The sequence below is a fragment of the Columba livia genome, chromosome 19 (assembly GCF_036013475.1).
Source record: "Columba livia isolate bColLiv1 breed racing homer chromosome 19, bColLiv1.pat.W.v2, whole genome shotgun sequence".
Taxonomy (NCBI): domain Eukaryota; kingdom Metazoa; phylum Chordata; class Aves; order Columbiformes; family Columbidae; genus Columba; species Columba livia.
Window position 1 is genome coordinate 8,701,125 of NC_088620.1, and position 16,480 is coordinate 8,717,604.

Sequence of the window (16,480 nt, forward strand, 5' to 3'; positions counted from 1 at the left end):
CATGTTCCCCGACGGGGCTGCCAGGGACCTTCTGGCTTCATTTGTCAGGTCTGCTGCAAGTGCTGCCCCCTTCTCCCCTCAAAAAGCAGGGACAGGGACCCTTCACCCCAGCTCTCATGTCCCTCCACGGAAGCCCTCAGGCTTCACCCCATAACGTCAAAAGCAGTCAATGAGAAGCTCTTACGGTGTCTCCTTTGGGACCAGCTGATCCCTCCATCCCAGCTGGACCCTGAGGAAAAGAAAGGTGGGTGGAGAGTTGAGAGAATCATGGAACAGTTTGTGTTGAAGGGACCTTCCCAGCTCCCCCAGTGCACCCCCTGCCATGAGCAGGGACATCTTCACCAGCTCAGGTTGCTCAGAGCCCCGTCCAGCCTGGCCTGGGATGTCTCCAGGGATGGTTCATCCACCACCTCTCTGGGCAACCTGGGCCAGGCTCTCACCACCCTCAGGGCAACAATTTCTTCCTCATGTCCAGCCTGAATCTCCCTCCTTTAGTTTAAACCATCACCCTTTGTCCTACGAGGGCTAAGAAGAGGGACACTGCTCGCTGTCCTGCTCTGTGGATGAGCCCCCAGCCCAGAGGAACCCTGCCCGGCCCCCCAGGAGCTGTGTGTCACACCCCAGGGACCATGTCCCCATCAGCTCACCCTTCCCTTGGCCCCCCTCCTGCACATCCTGTCCACGGGGCATGGCCTTTCGCACCCCTGCACCCCTCCTGGGGGGCCACAAAGACCTGCAGGGTCAAGGACTTTGTGCCCATTTGCCAGGAGTGTGGGGACAAGTCCCAGCAACTCTGTCCTTGCTCAGCAAGTGCACAGGTGAGGGGACCCACACCTCAGGGACATGGTGAGCTCTGTGCCAGGACAGCACCTGCTTACCTGCACACCCCTGGGGCCAGGGGGGCCACGTCTGCCCTGCAAGCCCTGCGGTCCCTGCAAAAACAGTGGGGGATGACGAGCTGCCATTAGAACTAAATCCCCATGCACATTTGTAAAACCCTTCCTGGGAAAGACCACCCTGCTGAGTCCACGGGGAACCCCCCCCATCCCTCGCTGTGAAGGGTATGGAAGGGATTCCCACCCCCCCATCTCAGCCTCTTTGCAGATTTTGGAGTGGGTTGAGATCACAACCCAGCTGGAGCAGACCCCTCCAAGCTGGGTGACCCTCAGGACACCCCCCAATCTGTCCCAAGACACCCCAAGTCTTCAGGTGCAGTCACATACCCACGTACCTGGGGGCCCCGTGGGCCAGGTGAGCCGGGGGGACCCATTTCTCCCTGGGGAGAGAGCAGGAGAGGGATGGGATGGGGTGAGTGCAGTGGCTGGAGAACGCCAAACAGCAAAGGGGGGACAGCAGTACAGACCCACCTGAGAGCCATTGACACCTGGGCACCCCACTGCTCCCGGCTGGCCTGGCTCCCCCTGCAATGCCAGAGCAGGCTCAGTCCCACAGCCATGGGCACCAGGACGGGCGTCCCAGCACCTCCCATGGCAGTGGGGCAGCCCCAGGCTGGTGGGGGTGCTGGAGGGGCTTTGCTGGTGTGTGTGTTTTAACATGATTTGTAACATGCAATTTTCCGCCCTCCACTATAAGGCAGCTGCAGTTTCAGCAAGCGTATCCTTTCCAGGTGGGCACCAGCAGAAGGGATGAAGGTGGGCAGGACACCATGGCACATCCCAGATGGCAGCGGCCCCTGCCAGCCCAGCCACCACCTGTGTTTCAGCAGCACTTTGAACCCCAAAGCTGTGACTTACCATGGGGCCAACAGGACCCGGGGCACCCACTGAGCCACCTTCTCCCTGGAGCAGGAGAGAAAGGATCCTGGGATCTGTGTGTTCCAGCCTGTTTTGCTTTGATTCTCTCTTTTTAGTCTTCACATCCCAAACTCTCTGTTTTCTTTGCATCAAGTACCAGCTACTTGATGTCCCTACCTGGCCAGCCCCTACCTCCCCAACTTGCTTCGTATTAGAAAGGTGTTTCCATCCACCACCACCAAATCACTTCAGTTTTCTTCTTAAACCCTCTGCAAACCCTCCCCTGGCTGAGATTTCTCCCACAGCCACGGCAGCAGTGAAGCTATCAGCATGCTGACAGCAGCGTGGAAAAACCCAGGTGCCGGCAGCCTGGGAGTCATCTCAGCTGAAGGTGGTCACCGAAAATAAACCGCAAGGCAATGTGATCTGCAAAGGCTCATTTCTCTTATCACCAGCCAGGAGAACGAGCTGGGATGCAAATGTCCATGCAGATGTTGTAGGCAAAGGGAGGCTCCTGCAGACATGCAGAGGGACAATGTGCCTGGTTGCTCCAGAGCAATTTCCCAATTAATAAGAGCTACTTCCAGGACAGACACAGATGCAAAACTGCAAAAGGATTATGTAGATGTAGGTTTTTTTTTTTTCCCCCTGAACGCTAAAAATAAAAGAAGGGTTTTGTAAGATCAGACCACAACGTAGGGGCACTGACCTGCAAAGCCCAAGCCCTCCCTCCTGGGCCCAGTGGGAGCAGCAGGAGAATGTGGCTCCTTGGGGAGGGTTAGTGACACAGAAAGCAAAACCCGCCAGCAAACCCACTCACCTCCGGCCCCACGGGGCCCTGGAAGCCCATCGCACCCTTCAGACCCGACATCCCCTGGGAGAAAAGACAGGAAAAAATCATCAGCTAGGTGCCCACCCCAAGGCAGCAGCTGCCATTGTCCCATCCATCACAGAAGGGTCGGGGGAGCAGAGACCTTGAGGGCTCTGCCTAAAGCCAGGGAACATGGGATGGAGCCAGGGATGGAGCTGAGGCCACTGCAGAAAAAGGGACAGCTCAGGAAACGGGATGGAGGGAAGGAGCCACCACAAGACACGTTAACTCACGTGAAGCCCAGCAGGACCCGGCAGGCCATTTTCTCCCTTCACTCCCTGGAAAAGCCAAGAGCAGCCTGAGCGATGGAGGATGGAGCTTGGGGTGGTGGGACAGCAGGGAGGGAACAACCCCCTGCCCGAGACAGGCAGGGCTGGAGGTGCAAGGACAGACACCCTCACCTTCGCTCCCTTCTCTCCTTTGTCCCCAGCTGCTCCAGGGTCTCCCAAAAAACCCTGAAACAGGAACAACAAGGACGTGTGAGCCCCAGCTGGACCATCAGGACCCAAAACGTGGCTGCTGTGCCCCACAAGACTGGGGATAGGGACCCTTAAACTTGTGCGAAATGAGGCAGCCCCAGAAGCAAAGCCTGGCTGCTTGTCCTCAGCACAGTGTCACTGCACTGTGGCCACCCCACACCTGTGTCTCAAGCTGGGGCTGCACCATGCCATGCATGACAGTGACACAGAGGTGTCCCAGCACCGCCAGTGATGGGACAGGGCTCTCCATGGCACCAGGTGGCAGGGCCACGGCCATCACTAGTGCCTTGGGGACATCACGGTGCCCTGGGCTGCACATGGTGGCACTGGGGAAGGAAAAGAGCTTCATGGGGCAAAGCTTATGTGTCCGCAGCTGCTGAGGGCTCAAGAACAGAGAGGTCAAGACCAAGGGCAAGAGATTCTCCTGGATGCTGGGATGAGGCTCATGGGCAGGAGGGTCCTAAGTGTGAGCCAGAAAAGATACACAAGGTGTTTCAAATAGATGGACCCAATTTCAAAGCCATATATTTCATGATGGCAACACATTACAATTACACGAAAAATTTACAAACAGTTTAATGAGTTATCTAGCCATAATAACTTGAAACACTATGCCCTGCCCTTTCACGTGGCAAGAGTTTCATTCATGGATGGTTTGTGGTTGCAGGGATACAGTGATTCCAAATTAGGTCCATCTTTTTAAAACACCCTGTATGCTGCTTTGAAATTGGGTCCATCTTTTTGAACCCCCCTGTATCATAAGTGACGTGAGATTGCTGTTTCAGAAAGAAGAAATCAGGTTTCAAATACCCCAGGCTGAGCAAACCTCAGAGAAGATCAGGGCCAGAATCTCTTGGTTAGGTCTGAACATTTTGGCTTAAAAAGACTGGTGGGGGGAAAAGGAAAAAAAGCAATAGAAACCACTAATATTTGCTTTTTTATGGACATTTTATACCCTGGGTGACAAAGCCCTGACTGCAGTGCTATGCACCAGCAGCCCCCAGGGCCCCCTGGGCTGGGCAGCTGGGGACACTGAGCACTTGTCAGCTGGACCCCGCACAGCTGGAGGGTGACAACAGGGACCCCATGCTGTCCCCCAACATCAGGCTGGCACGTGCGTGTCACAGGCTGAGGGGGTGGGACATGGGTACTGGGCACTGCTGGTGCAGTACCAGTGAAACCAGTAACAAAAAGCTCCTACTGGTTGGCATTAAGTATGTGTGCTGGACTGGGGCTGGCAGCGAATCGTGCCCACAGCAGATGAGAGCAGCTTACCTCTTCTCCCTTCTCGCCAGCCATTCCCTGGTCACCCTGGAAGCCTTGTGGTCCCTGGGGAAAGGAGCACAGTGGGTGCTGGGGAGACACCCACCACCTCCCACCCCTGCCCGGCCCCGTCCCACCTCCCCACTGTGGCCTCCTGCCCAGAGCCACCCCTGTGCGGACTCCTGGGGGGCTGCTGAGACCCCAAAGCTCTCAGCACGGTCCAGTCCTTGTCATCATTCTCCAAAAGCCCCCTGAGAAACCTTCCAGCCCAGGTGCATTGCCCATATTCCCCAGGGATTGCTGCTGTGGGTCTGGAAAAGGGCAGGGACTGCCACACTGCAAAATGACAACCTTCAGAGCTTGAATACTACCCAGGGAGTCTGTAATTCCCTCCTTCCCTTCCTTTCCTTCCTTCCTTTCCTTCTTCCTTCCTTCCTCCTTTCTTTCCTTCTTCCTTTCCCCTCCCCGTTTTCTCCTGTAAATGCAACAAGGAGGTTCGGATGCAGAAGAGCATCCCAGCCCTCATGCTCAGGGATGCTCAGGATCTGCAGCACTCAGGTTGTCCCAGCTGCACCTCAACACACACATCATATTCTGTTTTTTGGGAAACATGAACCTTGAGGCACTAATCTGGGACTGCCTGGATTTGTAGGCTTCTTTTAGTTAAAGGAGGTAAGCGAACATGAAGAGCAGCAGCATTAGGAGCCCCTTGTCTCCTGTCCAATGCTCGGGGCTGCAGTTCCCTCCCCAACACTGGCCATTCCAGGGCCCTGCCTAGAGCTCACCTGCTCTCCCGGCAGCCCCCACGGGCCAGGTTTGCCGTCCAGGCCAGGGAAACCGTCCGAGCCGGGATAACCCGCACGTCCCGGCAAGCCCTGCAGCCCGGGCTCACCCTGGGGAGAAAAGCCAAGCACGGGAAATTCAAAAAAATCCACATCATTATGAAACTAATAAATTCAATCTGGAATACTGTGTCCAGTTCTGGGCTCCTGGTTTAAGAAGGACAAGGAATAACTGGAGAGAGTCCAGTGGAGGGACACAAAGTTGCTGAGGGGTCTGGAGCATCTTTGTGATGAGGAGACACTGAGAGAGCTGGGGCTGTTCAGCTGGAGAAGCTGAGAGGGATCTTATTGATGCTGATCAATATCTCAGGGTGGGTGTCAGAGGGTGGATCAGACTCTGTTCAGTGGTGCCCAACGCCAGGGCGAGGGGCAACGGGCACAGACTGAAACACAGGAGGCTCCATCTGAACATGAGCAGAAACTTGTTTGCTGGGAGGTGCCAGAGCCTGGCCCAGGCTGCCCAGAGCGGGTGTGGAGTCTCCTTCTCTGAGACATTCAAACCCCCTGGAGCCACCTGTGTGATCTGCTCTGTGACCCTGCGTGAGCAGGGCTGGGCTGGGGATCTACAGAGGTCCCTGCAACCCAACCAGGCTGGGAGTCTGTGAGAAGGGTCCAGGGCACCACCTCCCATGCCCCTCAAACCAGGCACACATTTCCATGCACAGTTCCCAAACCAGCAGCAAACCTGTCACAGTTGTCCCTTGTCCAGCACTCCAGGGTTCCATCCCAGAGGGACAGGGTCTCAGAGGGTCCCCAGGACAGACCTTAGGGCTTACCCAACGTCTCCAAACCAGGTTGTCCCCACAACCAAGCCTCCCCTCCCCACCCCACAGCTGGGGTTCCCCCAGCATCCCCACTCACCATGTACCCCCGTTGGCCCTTCTCGCCTGGTTCCCCTGGATCTCCACTGGGTCCCTGTGCACAAACAGGGCTCAAGTCACCAAACGTGTCCCCCTGTCCCAGCCCGTGGCGAAAGCAGCCAGAGCCCTGCAGTGGCTGTCACAGGACAATGAGTGATGCCCAGAGGTGGCCTTGGGAAGGGCAGAGTGGGAAGATTCACATTCACATCTGCCTGTCACCCTGGAGAGGGGGACATGGGACAGCTCAGGGACCTGATATCCCAGAAAGATAAACCAGCAGTGTCTGCCAACAAAACCCAGGGAGTTAGATACCAAACATCACCCAGTTTTTGGTGGGAAGTAGACAAGAAAACCATTAGGCTTCTTTGAAACCCAGTCCCGAGGCCATAATTACAGAGATGCTTTTTGGGACAGCCCGGGGCTGTGGAAGTGGCTGGGGATGGACCAGGGGTGGCAGCAGGGTGACAATGAGGTGGCAGTGGGTGGACACCAGGGGGTTTCTTACTTACAGGTGCTCCTGTTTTCCCTGGATGTCCTGGGGGCCCAGGGGCTCCGGGTTTTCTCTGGATAAAAGAAAAAGAGAAGTTTAGGTAAAATAGATATCACTGCTGAAGACCCTGGAGAGAGAAAATCCCAGCTGACCAAGCCGAGGGAAAAATAAACCATGGAAAGTTATTGACGAGCGATACTCACCGGCCAGCCCGCGTGCAGAAGCTGGTAAAATGACGATTGCTGAAAGGAGAATGGGAAAAAAAGCAAAATATAAACAAAAATTAAAATAACTCAAATCCCTTTTTGCTGGTTTCAAAGTCTTTTTCCTGTTGCTTGGGAAGACACAGCAATGACCCAGTCCTCAAATTCATTTATTATTGTTTTTTATATACTGTGTTTATGCCAGTCACAGGAGAAGGCTTAATATGAGAACAATGTACAGGAGATAATGAACTACTGGTCTCATTAGCAAATTAAGACAGAGAGCCCATTTCTTCTGACGTTTGCTGAAATTCAGCTCCCCCATGGATGCCCAGCAGCCTTGGGACACTGGAAATGTTTTGCTTGTGGAGAGGTCAGAAATACCATCATATTTAGCCCAGGTTGGACTAAAACCAGCTGTTTTGACACTGCAGTTTGCCCCAGGTGGGAAACCTTGTCCTTACCAGCCCCATCCCAAGGCACAGATGAGATATCCAGCCAAAGCTTTCATGCTCCTCCAATAGTTTTAGAAGACCAGATGACCACAAAGAGAAAAGAAAACACCCAAAAGTCTCAGGGTGGGCTAATCCCATCATAGCAACATATAATCCTGGCTGAGAAACACCCCCCCCTGCTCCTCAGCCCAACCCCAAGTGGCTGGAGGGGCAGGATCCCCATGTCCCCACCAGCTTTGTGCTGGAAACCCCCACCTGCCCCCCCTCCAATGATCCATCCGCTGATACCAGAAGAGACAGAAGGGAAAAAACCAAGGAGCTCACTAAGGAAAATAAACACAGACCTTTCAACATGTGGAAATATTTCTAACAATGAGAGGGGCTCTGGGGTGCAGGTGATGGATGGATGAATGGATTTAACCAGCTCAAACGCTGCACCAGGCGTCTCGGTTCCTTTCAAGCTGATCCCAAACTGATCACCCAAATTATCCCAAGGTGTGCAGCCCTTGCCAGCCTGCCATGGCCTGGCCTTGCTCCTCTGCCCGGCCAGTGCTCATTTCCCTCAAAAACGGCTCACAAAATCTTTATGGTGAGGTTGGAGCTTTTGCCTTATCTTAGGAATTGGTGAACTTGGGTTCACTCAGGACAGGATATTATCTCATTAGGCTTAAAAAAAAAATCCAACCTTTTAAAAAGGAGGGGAAAAAAACCCCACAGGAGATGTGAACTCTTATTTTGGAGCACCAGGCGCCAAGTAGAGAGGAGAGAAATTAATTGCAGTAGCAGTAAATCCCTAGAGGTTTTCTCTTTTTTGCACGGAGCAATGTTTTCTTTCGCTGTATGGTTCCCAGCCCTCCTTTCCCAGCAGGAGCTCCTGTTCTCTTTCTCAGGCTCTGGGGTCTCCACCACTTCCAAAGTCAAGGCTGCCAGAACAAGACAGCGACAGCTCCTGCCCTTCCAGTTACACCAAGACAATGTCTTGGCAAACCCAACGTCTGTCACCCTGTCGCAAATAAAAACACAGGACGGGGCTTGGGGCAGAATCTCAGTGGCTTCAGGCTGGTTTTGCTCAATTCCCATGAACATCAAAGGCTTGTTTCAGCATAAAGAGGCTATGGAGCACCTCAATGGCCATAACTGCTCCAGGGATGGTCACCAACATCCATTGGTGTCTCGGTCTGTCGCACTATGTCACATCCCCTGGGCTGAGAGGTGGCTCCTCTGACTTGCACTTCCCAAAGGCTGAGTCCATAACAAACCCCAGCAGCCCCCAATTCCCCCCTGCAGCCCCCAAGCACAAACCCTCAGGTCCCAAGAGCAGCCCTGTCCCCAGTCACAGCATTTCTCCAGCCCCCCAGGACATTGAAGTGCGCCGCAGAACCAGCCCCCCCATCCTCACAGCAGCCAGCTCTCAGCTTTTCACCCCTGCGCTATCTCAACAAAGATTAGCAAAACCCAGCCTAGAGCTTTGCACTCCTGTATCCTGCTGCCAAGCAAAACGCCGCCGCCAGCACTGCCGGGGTCATACGGCCACAGACACAATAGCCCAGCACGGATTTCGGGTGCCCCACGTCATCCTCACCAGACGCAGCCTTCCTCTCCAGATCGGCACTTTGCCAAAAGCGTGGGGCCAAGCTCCAGCACATAAATCCCTGGGAGCTGCGGCCAGGGCCCTGGCAGCCTCCAGCTCCCCAAACACGACACCATCCGCTCTCCACAGCGTTCCCAAAGGTGGTAGCACACCAAAGAAATCACGGTCTGTATCGACATCCATAGGTACGAATGTTCCTGCCTGCAGGAGAATGAAGCCTGAGGTCCTTTTCCAAATGCAAGCAGGAAAACAAAATTATGCAATTCTGGCTGAGCGTACAAAGCAAGGAGCATCAGGAGCCCTGTGAAATGCTGTAGTGCTTTGAATTGGTTATGCAGGTGTCCACCCCAGACACCCTGCGAGCAAGGTGATTGCCCTGGGGATGCTCTCTGGCACTGCAGGCTGCTTTGGACAACACTTCCAGCTCCCTGTCTCCTGTTCCTGTTTGCTCTGTGTACCTGCAATGGGTCTGGTGAGCACTAACACCGGCACAGCCATTGGTCAAGAGCAGCAGGACAGGAGAACACAGAGGTCCACCAGGTCAACTAAGGTACATCCCAATGATCTGCTCTCCTATGCTTCCCAGGAGGAATCTGGTATTTATCCTTTGCAGCTGCTTTGATCCATTCCAACACAAACTGCAAAGGGCAGGTCTGGCCCAAGGACAGGTTGGTCAACCTGAGCTGAGAGCCCAATCGGCATAAGGCCACTCTCTCCCTTGTCCCCTCTGGCCAGCATCATCCCTTCCTCGACATGTGCTGCCCTGGCAGAGCAGAGCTCCTCCTCACTGTATTGTTCTTCCAGCATTACAGGCATTTGCCCTGGAGCACAGTGTGCTATAGCCTCTTCACAAATGAATGAGCTGAAGTTCGGAAGTCAAATGTCCTGCACAAGGTCATTAAAGCTTTTAGAAAGCCAGAGCATCCAGCCCATTACTCTGCCTGTTCCACCAGCTTCCCTTGCAAGCTGCTCTGCCCAGCTCTGCTTCAGGCAGCTCATATTATCTGGACAGATTGCAGTCCCATCAGAGCGACATCACAGACACACAACACAGAGAGCATCCCCCCTCCAGGGACCTCCAGCCCCGCGTCAGTGAAGTGCCCAAGGCAGTTAGAAACCCAGTGGTTCAGAATCACAGAACAATTTTAGAATTAGGATAGCAGCTGCAGCACTGCTGTCTCCCTGCAGCTCCCATCCCTGCTCCTGAGCTCCCCACAGCAGCCAGGCTTGGGTCAGAAAATACGTCAGCACGAAGCATGATGGGCACAAGCCCTGTGAGCTAAAGCCACAGCACACAGCTGGGTGATGGCAGAGAACTGGGTTGTGGTGGGAAACAGGGGCAATGCTGTGTAACCAGCAGCACGAAGCAGGAGCGGGGCTGCTGTCTGCACAGTTTGGATCTTCTTCAGCCCCCACATTACAGAGGCAGGACATGAAAAACCCTTGGGAGGTCATGGACATGTGTGCACCATGGGGACCCAAGATCTGGCAGGGGACAGAGGGATGGGCAGCTGTGTGAGCACAGCTGAAACAGGGCACACACCGATCCCATCTCACACAAGGACAGCAGCATCTCTCTCTGTGGCATCCTCCCTCTGTCCCCACCTGCCTCTCCACCTCTGTCCTCCCACCCAGCAGATCAGGAATCACAAACCATCACAAATCCTTCCCCTCAGCTCCCACCCCAGCAGCACAGAGATGTGCGCATGGGAGCTGATGGGGAGGTGTAACCAGAACTCCCCGAGTGCTGTAACTCACCGTGAACGTCTGCCAGTCCTCTCTGGAGTTCCTCCAGAGGACAACGGTGGGGACACCAGGGATGCCCATAGGGCCAGGGTCTCCTGGGGGGCCCATCCGCCCCATGGCTCCAGGGTACCCCTAGGAAGACAAGGGCAGCTCCTTAAAACCAACCAGCACAGGCTGGACACAGGTTCTGACTCAAATGAGCGTCTGAGCAAAGTCTGGGTGTAGGCACATTCACAATTCCTGGGTTCAAAACAGCTCTTAACATCTAAATAACCCTGATACCACAGAAAGCAAAAGGAATGAGGTTCACAGGTACACACCTATGCCCTATCTAAATGCTACAGGTATTGAAGCTATAACACACATGGAAGCTACACGACTCATGAGGCAACGAGTTTGCCCCTCTACAGCTTGGGAAAGATGGAAACTGCTGTGCAAAGGTGGTTAGGAGCATGCTTGCTGTTTTACTGATGGGGAAACTGAGGCACCACCCTTAACCCAGAGCATGTCCGAGCGTCTGTCCATACATGAGGCAATGCTGCATGCAGCCCGAGATGGAACTGGGCTGTGCTGGGTTCTGGAGCAGGACGGGCAGCTGCGGGTCCGAGCAATGCGGTGCCGGGGGACAGACGTCCCTCCAAGACGACTTGGTGGGTACAGCATGGAGCTGGACTTTGGGACATGCCAGTGTCCCTCTTCTAGGTGAGCTGAGCTAAAGCTGCTTCATCTCCCAGCTCTGTCACCTCTGCAGAGCCATCAAATGGCTCAGATGAAAGACAGCAGCTTGTCCACACTCAGTCCTGAGCCTGGGCTTAAAATACCCCATAAAATGAGTTATTTCCTCTTACAAATGTACATAAAGTGTCACCAGGCTGCAGCTTCAGAAACTCACACTGCCCTCTTGATGAAAAACACCCAAACTAACCCAAACCATCTGTGGTGTCTGCCCCAGAACTTACACCACATCCCATACCTTCCTACATTTTCCTCAATACTCACTTTGTCTCCTTTGGGTCCCACCAGTCCACGTCTCCCAGGACAGCCCTGAAAGCAAAGGAGGGGGGCTGTGTGACCCCAAAGCAGGATTCCCCCAAACCAGGGGACATCCCATGGTGGCTGGGTGAACAGTGCCACAGCCACCCAGGGAAGTGGGTGACCATTGCCATCCCAGCCCCAGGGAAGCAGGAACTGAAAACAGCTGATTCAGAGCAAACTGGCAGCATTGAGTCTCAAAGAAAAACCCCATTTTATACAGGCAGGGAGGAGGGTGCACCCCATTTTATGCAGCTCTGCTCAGCCAGCTGAGCGGCATAATCCTGCAGCATCCATCCCAGAAACACCCCAGCCCATAAGGCCAGGGAGCAGAAGCACATTTCCTGACACCTGGTGAAGAAAGGCAGCATGTTAGGAAGAAAATCCCATAAAGCTGGATCACGGCCACCCGCTCAAACACTAGTTTGGACAAGGTTGCAAACATCTGCAGCTTCAAACTTGTGTGAGATCTGATGTAGCACGACCCTAGTCTAAAGTGCACAATTTGGCCAAGCGGTGACCCCACTTCAAGGCTTCCCAAAACATCCGTCCTGACAGAAACAAAACCAGTTGGGAGATCCTGGCTTTTCTCAATGGAAGAAATCTACCTGGAAGATGTCAGCAGAGACTGACAACACGCCGGCTGCAGCACAGCGTCTGTCTGCCGCAGAGGTGCGGCTCTGAGCCATCAATTACAGCCGCTGCTTTTGTTCTGAGCTTGCAAACAGACGATCCCCACGAATTACAGACATGGCTGCATCCCCACAGCCACTTTGGCAGCCCCCACCTCGCTACCTTGTGCCCATGGGATGGGTAAAAGGTGAAGCTGCATGTCCAAAAACAGCTTTGGCACCAAGGGATGCTTTGCCAAGGGGAACATCATCATCTAAAATGCTTCATTACTCAGTTCCCCTTACACAGGGACTGGGGACCCTCTGAGCTCGGTTCGAGTACAGCATGGACTAGGTGACCTTTGAAGGTCCCTTCTGTTCTATCATTCTGTGATTCTGTGTGTTCGTGCCGAACGGCACAGGCAGCAGCAGTGATGTTGACAGCTCTGCTCTGATTTTCAAACCTTGGGTGCTGCTGAAGGAAGTAAAATAAAACAATTCCTGCCAATGTACTCCATGTTAAAACATGCACCAGAACGGGCAGAGATCCCTCCCAGTGCCAGGCAGCCCCCCGTTTATTCGCCCAGCACCCCTGCTTTAAGTAGCTGGATATGTGCTGCTGAGAGACCAGTTCTGCAGGAAGGTGCCCAGTTTGGAATCACTGGGATTCTCCTATGAGCATTGGGTGCCCGTTGCAAGATGCCTGGGGACAGGCTCATCATGTCCAGCCTGGCTGCAGATATAAATTAGATCATAGATTCATAAAATCATTTTGGTGGGAAGAGATGCTCAAGCTCATCAAGACCAGCCATTAACCCAACCCTGGCACTAGCCCACATCCCTAAGAACCTCATCTGCCACTGCAAAGCTTCAACCTATACCCCCTTGCACCAGCATCACAAACCCATACTCCTAACTCTGTGATGGAGCTGTTCGTACCTGTGTGTCCATCCAGGATGCTCACAACCAAGAAAAACCCCCATCTTAATGCTTTCTACAGGAGGGAAAAGCAATTCCCTCACGGCTGGGTCCCCTCCCGCTGGCTGACAGCAGGGCTGTCAAACGTCGTGACGTTTCCTTCACTCCCAGGATTTTTTCATCCTTCAGCATCTGCTCCTTTTGCTATTTTCTTCTACATTTTGCAGGCAATGGCTGCAAGAGCAAGGAGACGGCTCGAGGGGGAAGCTGGCGTTTCTAAATTTAACCAGTATCCTGCAAAGTCTGGCTCATTGATGACGGATTTAGTGCCAGGACCTTCAAATACAGCCATAAAACTAATTGTGCATGGAGACTTGCCCTGCAGCCCCCAGATGAACCCCCCCTGGCAGCCCTGAGCTCAGGATATCCCAGACACCTTTTATGTGGGTGTCTGCCTGGGGGAAGGAGAAGATGCCCATGGTCACTTCTGGCAGTGGCACTGGGTAAATAAAATGTAATTTTCTAGAGGAATTGTTAAGAAACTTTAGCAAACCAGGGAAATAATTTTGGCAGATGAAATAAATATGGGGAAAAAAATGTAAAAACATTTTTTCAGTTACTTCTCAATGAAGATTTATCTACTCTAAGTTTACTGATTTTTTTATATTTCCTTTTTTTTTTCATCTGCTACAATGGATGAATAATCTGAAAAACAATCAAAACATTGTATTTCACAACAAATTCAATGCTCTGCTCTGAACCACAACAAGTTTTGGGGTGTTTCTATGGTAGAGAAGCAAAGGACAGTGATGCCGGGGGGGCTGCGGGCTGACACCTGGGGTTTGCTGCAGGGACCGGGGCTGGAGGAGATGCCCTGAGCCCTCCGCCTCTGGGCAGGACAGAGGGAAATAAAGACCAACAACTGGCTAAATGACTTGAGACCATCTCTAGGGCAGTGGGGTTAAGGGAATCATAGAATCACAGAACAGTTTGTGTTGAAGGGACCTTCCCAGCTCCCCAGTGCCCCCCCTGCCATGAGCAGGGACATCTTCACCAGCTCAGGTTGCTCAGAGCCCCGTCCAGCCTGGCCTGGGATGTCTCCAGGGATGGTTCATCCACCACCTCTCTGGCCAACCTGGGCCAGGCTCTCACCACTCTCAGTGCCAAAAATTCCTTCCTCATGTCCAGCCTGAATCTCCCTCCTTTAGTTTTAAAACATCTTCACAGACATCACAAAACCCTCTTGCAGGGTCGGGCTGGTGCACAGACACATGTTGCACACACAGAGTATTCCCTGCCCAGTTTCCAATTGTAAGGTGCCCACCACCTGCCCTGAAGGAGAGACACACCACCACCCATCCCTCCCTCCCACAGTCATCGTCTCCACCACTCACCGGCAGCCCTGGTGGTCCTGGCAGCCCTGGTGGTCCCGGCTTAATGTGACCCTGCTGCCCGTGTCCCACCGGTGAGATGGGCTGTCCTGGGTGGGCAGCACTGTCCCCAGGCCCTGGGACATCAGGGTTGGTTGCTACCAGAGGTTGCTCCAGGACACCTGCCGTGGACCCCGTCCCCAGGGGACCTTGAAGCACATCTCCTTTGGGGGTGGCTGCCTGACGTGCTGATGGGGAGACCTTGGTGAAGGTGGTTGGCACATCCAGGTCGGTGATGGCATCACCAGGTTTGCCGGGCAAGAGCTGCTGCCAGGCGCCCGTGTCACCCCTTAGCTTCTCCGTGGTGACGTTCTCTTCCCAGGGCTCGGAGGCACGCTCCTTCTTGGCTGCTTTGTGCATTTTCATGGAGGGTCCTGGGTGGATAAAAGCACCATCAGGTACTCAGACATCATGACAGTGCACAGGAGAAACAAACAAAACCATGACTATGGACTCACCAGAACTACCAGTGACCCGCGGGATGCTCCTGCCAAGCCCTGGCCTGCCGGGGCCGGTGATTTTATTATAGGTGGAGTTCAACAGCTCAAACCCTTCATCCTCAATAGAGAGGCTGTCGTCCTCCTCCTCCTCAGCTGACAGCATCTCAGTGGCAGAGGGTGAAGTGAGGTCGCTCCCATCAGGCTGGAAGTTGAGGGTCTCCTGGGTGTTCTCCCATGTCCAAGGTGGTCCCAGGGTCAAACCTGAATCAGTGAGTCTGGAGTCCTGAAAAGACAAAAAGGAAAAAAAAATGAAATTTTAAGTTTTCACTTTTCCCCTCTCCCCACTCAACACGCTTTGTGATTCTTAATTTCCTGCGGACACGAGTGCCCCTGGGGACACAGAGCAGCCCAGGGCTTGTGAGCCCCAGGGAAGCTGGTTGGTGATGGGCAGGTTAGTTCAGCCACGTGCAAAACAAAACTCACCCTTCACAAGGGACACAAGCCAGTTCTCCGCATGGACCACGCTCACACAAACCTCCCACTGCCATGGTCCTCCCCCCCAATTTTCTATGCTGGAGGGGCATCAGGAGAAAAGCTTAATGACAGGAATCCAAGCTTGAGAGCAATTATTAAAACCATTAAAGCAAATGTATAGAGTTACACTAGGGATCAGGCTGTTCCTTCAGCCTTTGATTTTGCTGCTTCTACATATTTCAAGGCTCCCGGTGGTCTCAGGGGAACGGCACAGGAGCTGCAGCCCCCAGCACACATCTCATCCGCCGCCAGGCAGCTGCAATGGTGCTCCTGGCAGATCTCCGAGGGCTGGGAAGGGAAGGCAGACACAAGTGGAACCTCCTGGATGCTTGCGGCAACTTAATTTAAGGCAATGGCTTGCAGGGGACTCGTTCTGTCTTCAGCTGCCATGATAAATGGTCCCAGGTCACAATAAATAATTCTGTCAGCCCCACAACCACCAGCAGAGCCTGGGCACCATGGATGGAGAGAAACGGCAATATCAATAAAAATATCTACACTCAAGATGAAAGTGCTGAATATGGAGACAGAGTTAAATTTTAAAGAGTTTACCTGCATCTAAAGTATACATTGGTTTTATACCCAGGACCAGTTTAAGCGCCTCAGACTGGGCTTGCACACTGAGCCACAGACCAGGATTGCGTTGTTTGGTGGCTGTGAAGGACCGTCACCTCTCCATCAGCCCCACACAGCCACCACCCCCACTCAGAGCTTGCTCCACACTCTCACTGAGCTCCATGGGGCACAGACAACCCAGGGCATGGCACCCAGAAGAGCTGATGGGACCTCAGCCCTGGCTGGTGACTCCTTGGTGCTGGTGCTACTCAGCTGGTGGAGAGATAGTCTGCGAGAAGTCACTAGAGGGAGATGCAGGCCCACGCTTGCCTTGCGGGGTTGCAAAAGGGGAGCAGAGCCACACAAGGAGATATGGAGCATACTTCCCATCCTATCTTCTGGTGAT

At 53.7% G+C, this 16,480-nt stretch overlaps 1 protein-coding gene across 5 annotated transcripts in view; it reads right to left on the reverse strand.

Moving 5' to 3' along the window:
• LOC106146053 (collagen alpha-1(I) chain-like) overlaps positions 1-16,480 on the reverse strand; it is a 70,595-nt gene that overhangs the window by 19,933 nt on the left and 34,182 nt on the right. For 3 of the 5 annotated variants that reach the window (XM_065035977.1, XM_065035976.1, XM_065035975.1), the window contains exons 7-24: positions 15,004-15,268; positions 14,510-14,919; positions 11,554-11,598; positions 10,567-10,686; positions 8,800-9,009; positions 6,763-6,801; positions 6,579-6,632; positions 6,071-6,124; positions 5,153-5,260; positions 4,380-4,433; positions 3,027-3,080; positions 2,859-2,903; positions 2,575-2,628; positions 1,755-1,799; positions 1,368-1,421; positions 1,232-1,276; positions 879-932; positions 185-229 (exon numbers count right to left, since the gene is read on the reverse strand). In XM_065035977.1, coding sequence (XP_064892049.1) covers positions 185-229; positions 879-932; positions 1,232-1,276; positions 1,368-1,421; positions 1,755-1,799; positions 2,575-2,628; positions 2,859-2,903; positions 3,027-3,080; positions 4,380-4,433; positions 5,153-5,260; positions 6,071-6,124; positions 6,579-6,632; positions 6,763-6,801; positions 8,800-9,009; positions 10,567-10,686; positions 11,554-11,598; positions 14,510-14,919; positions 15,004-15,268 — 1,755 coding nt within the window. The remainder of the gene's footprint in view (positions 1-184; positions 230-878; positions 933-1,231; positions 1,277-1,367; positions 1,422-1,754; positions 1,800-2,574; positions 2,629-2,858; positions 2,904-3,026; positions 3,081-4,379; positions 4,434-5,152; positions 5,261-6,070; positions 6,125-6,578; positions 6,633-6,762; positions 6,802-8,799; positions 9,010-10,566; positions 10,687-11,553; positions 11,599-14,509; positions 14,920-15,003; positions 15,269-16,480) is intronic. The other 2 variants (XM_065035978.1, XM_065035979.1) reach the window with 2 other exon arrangements.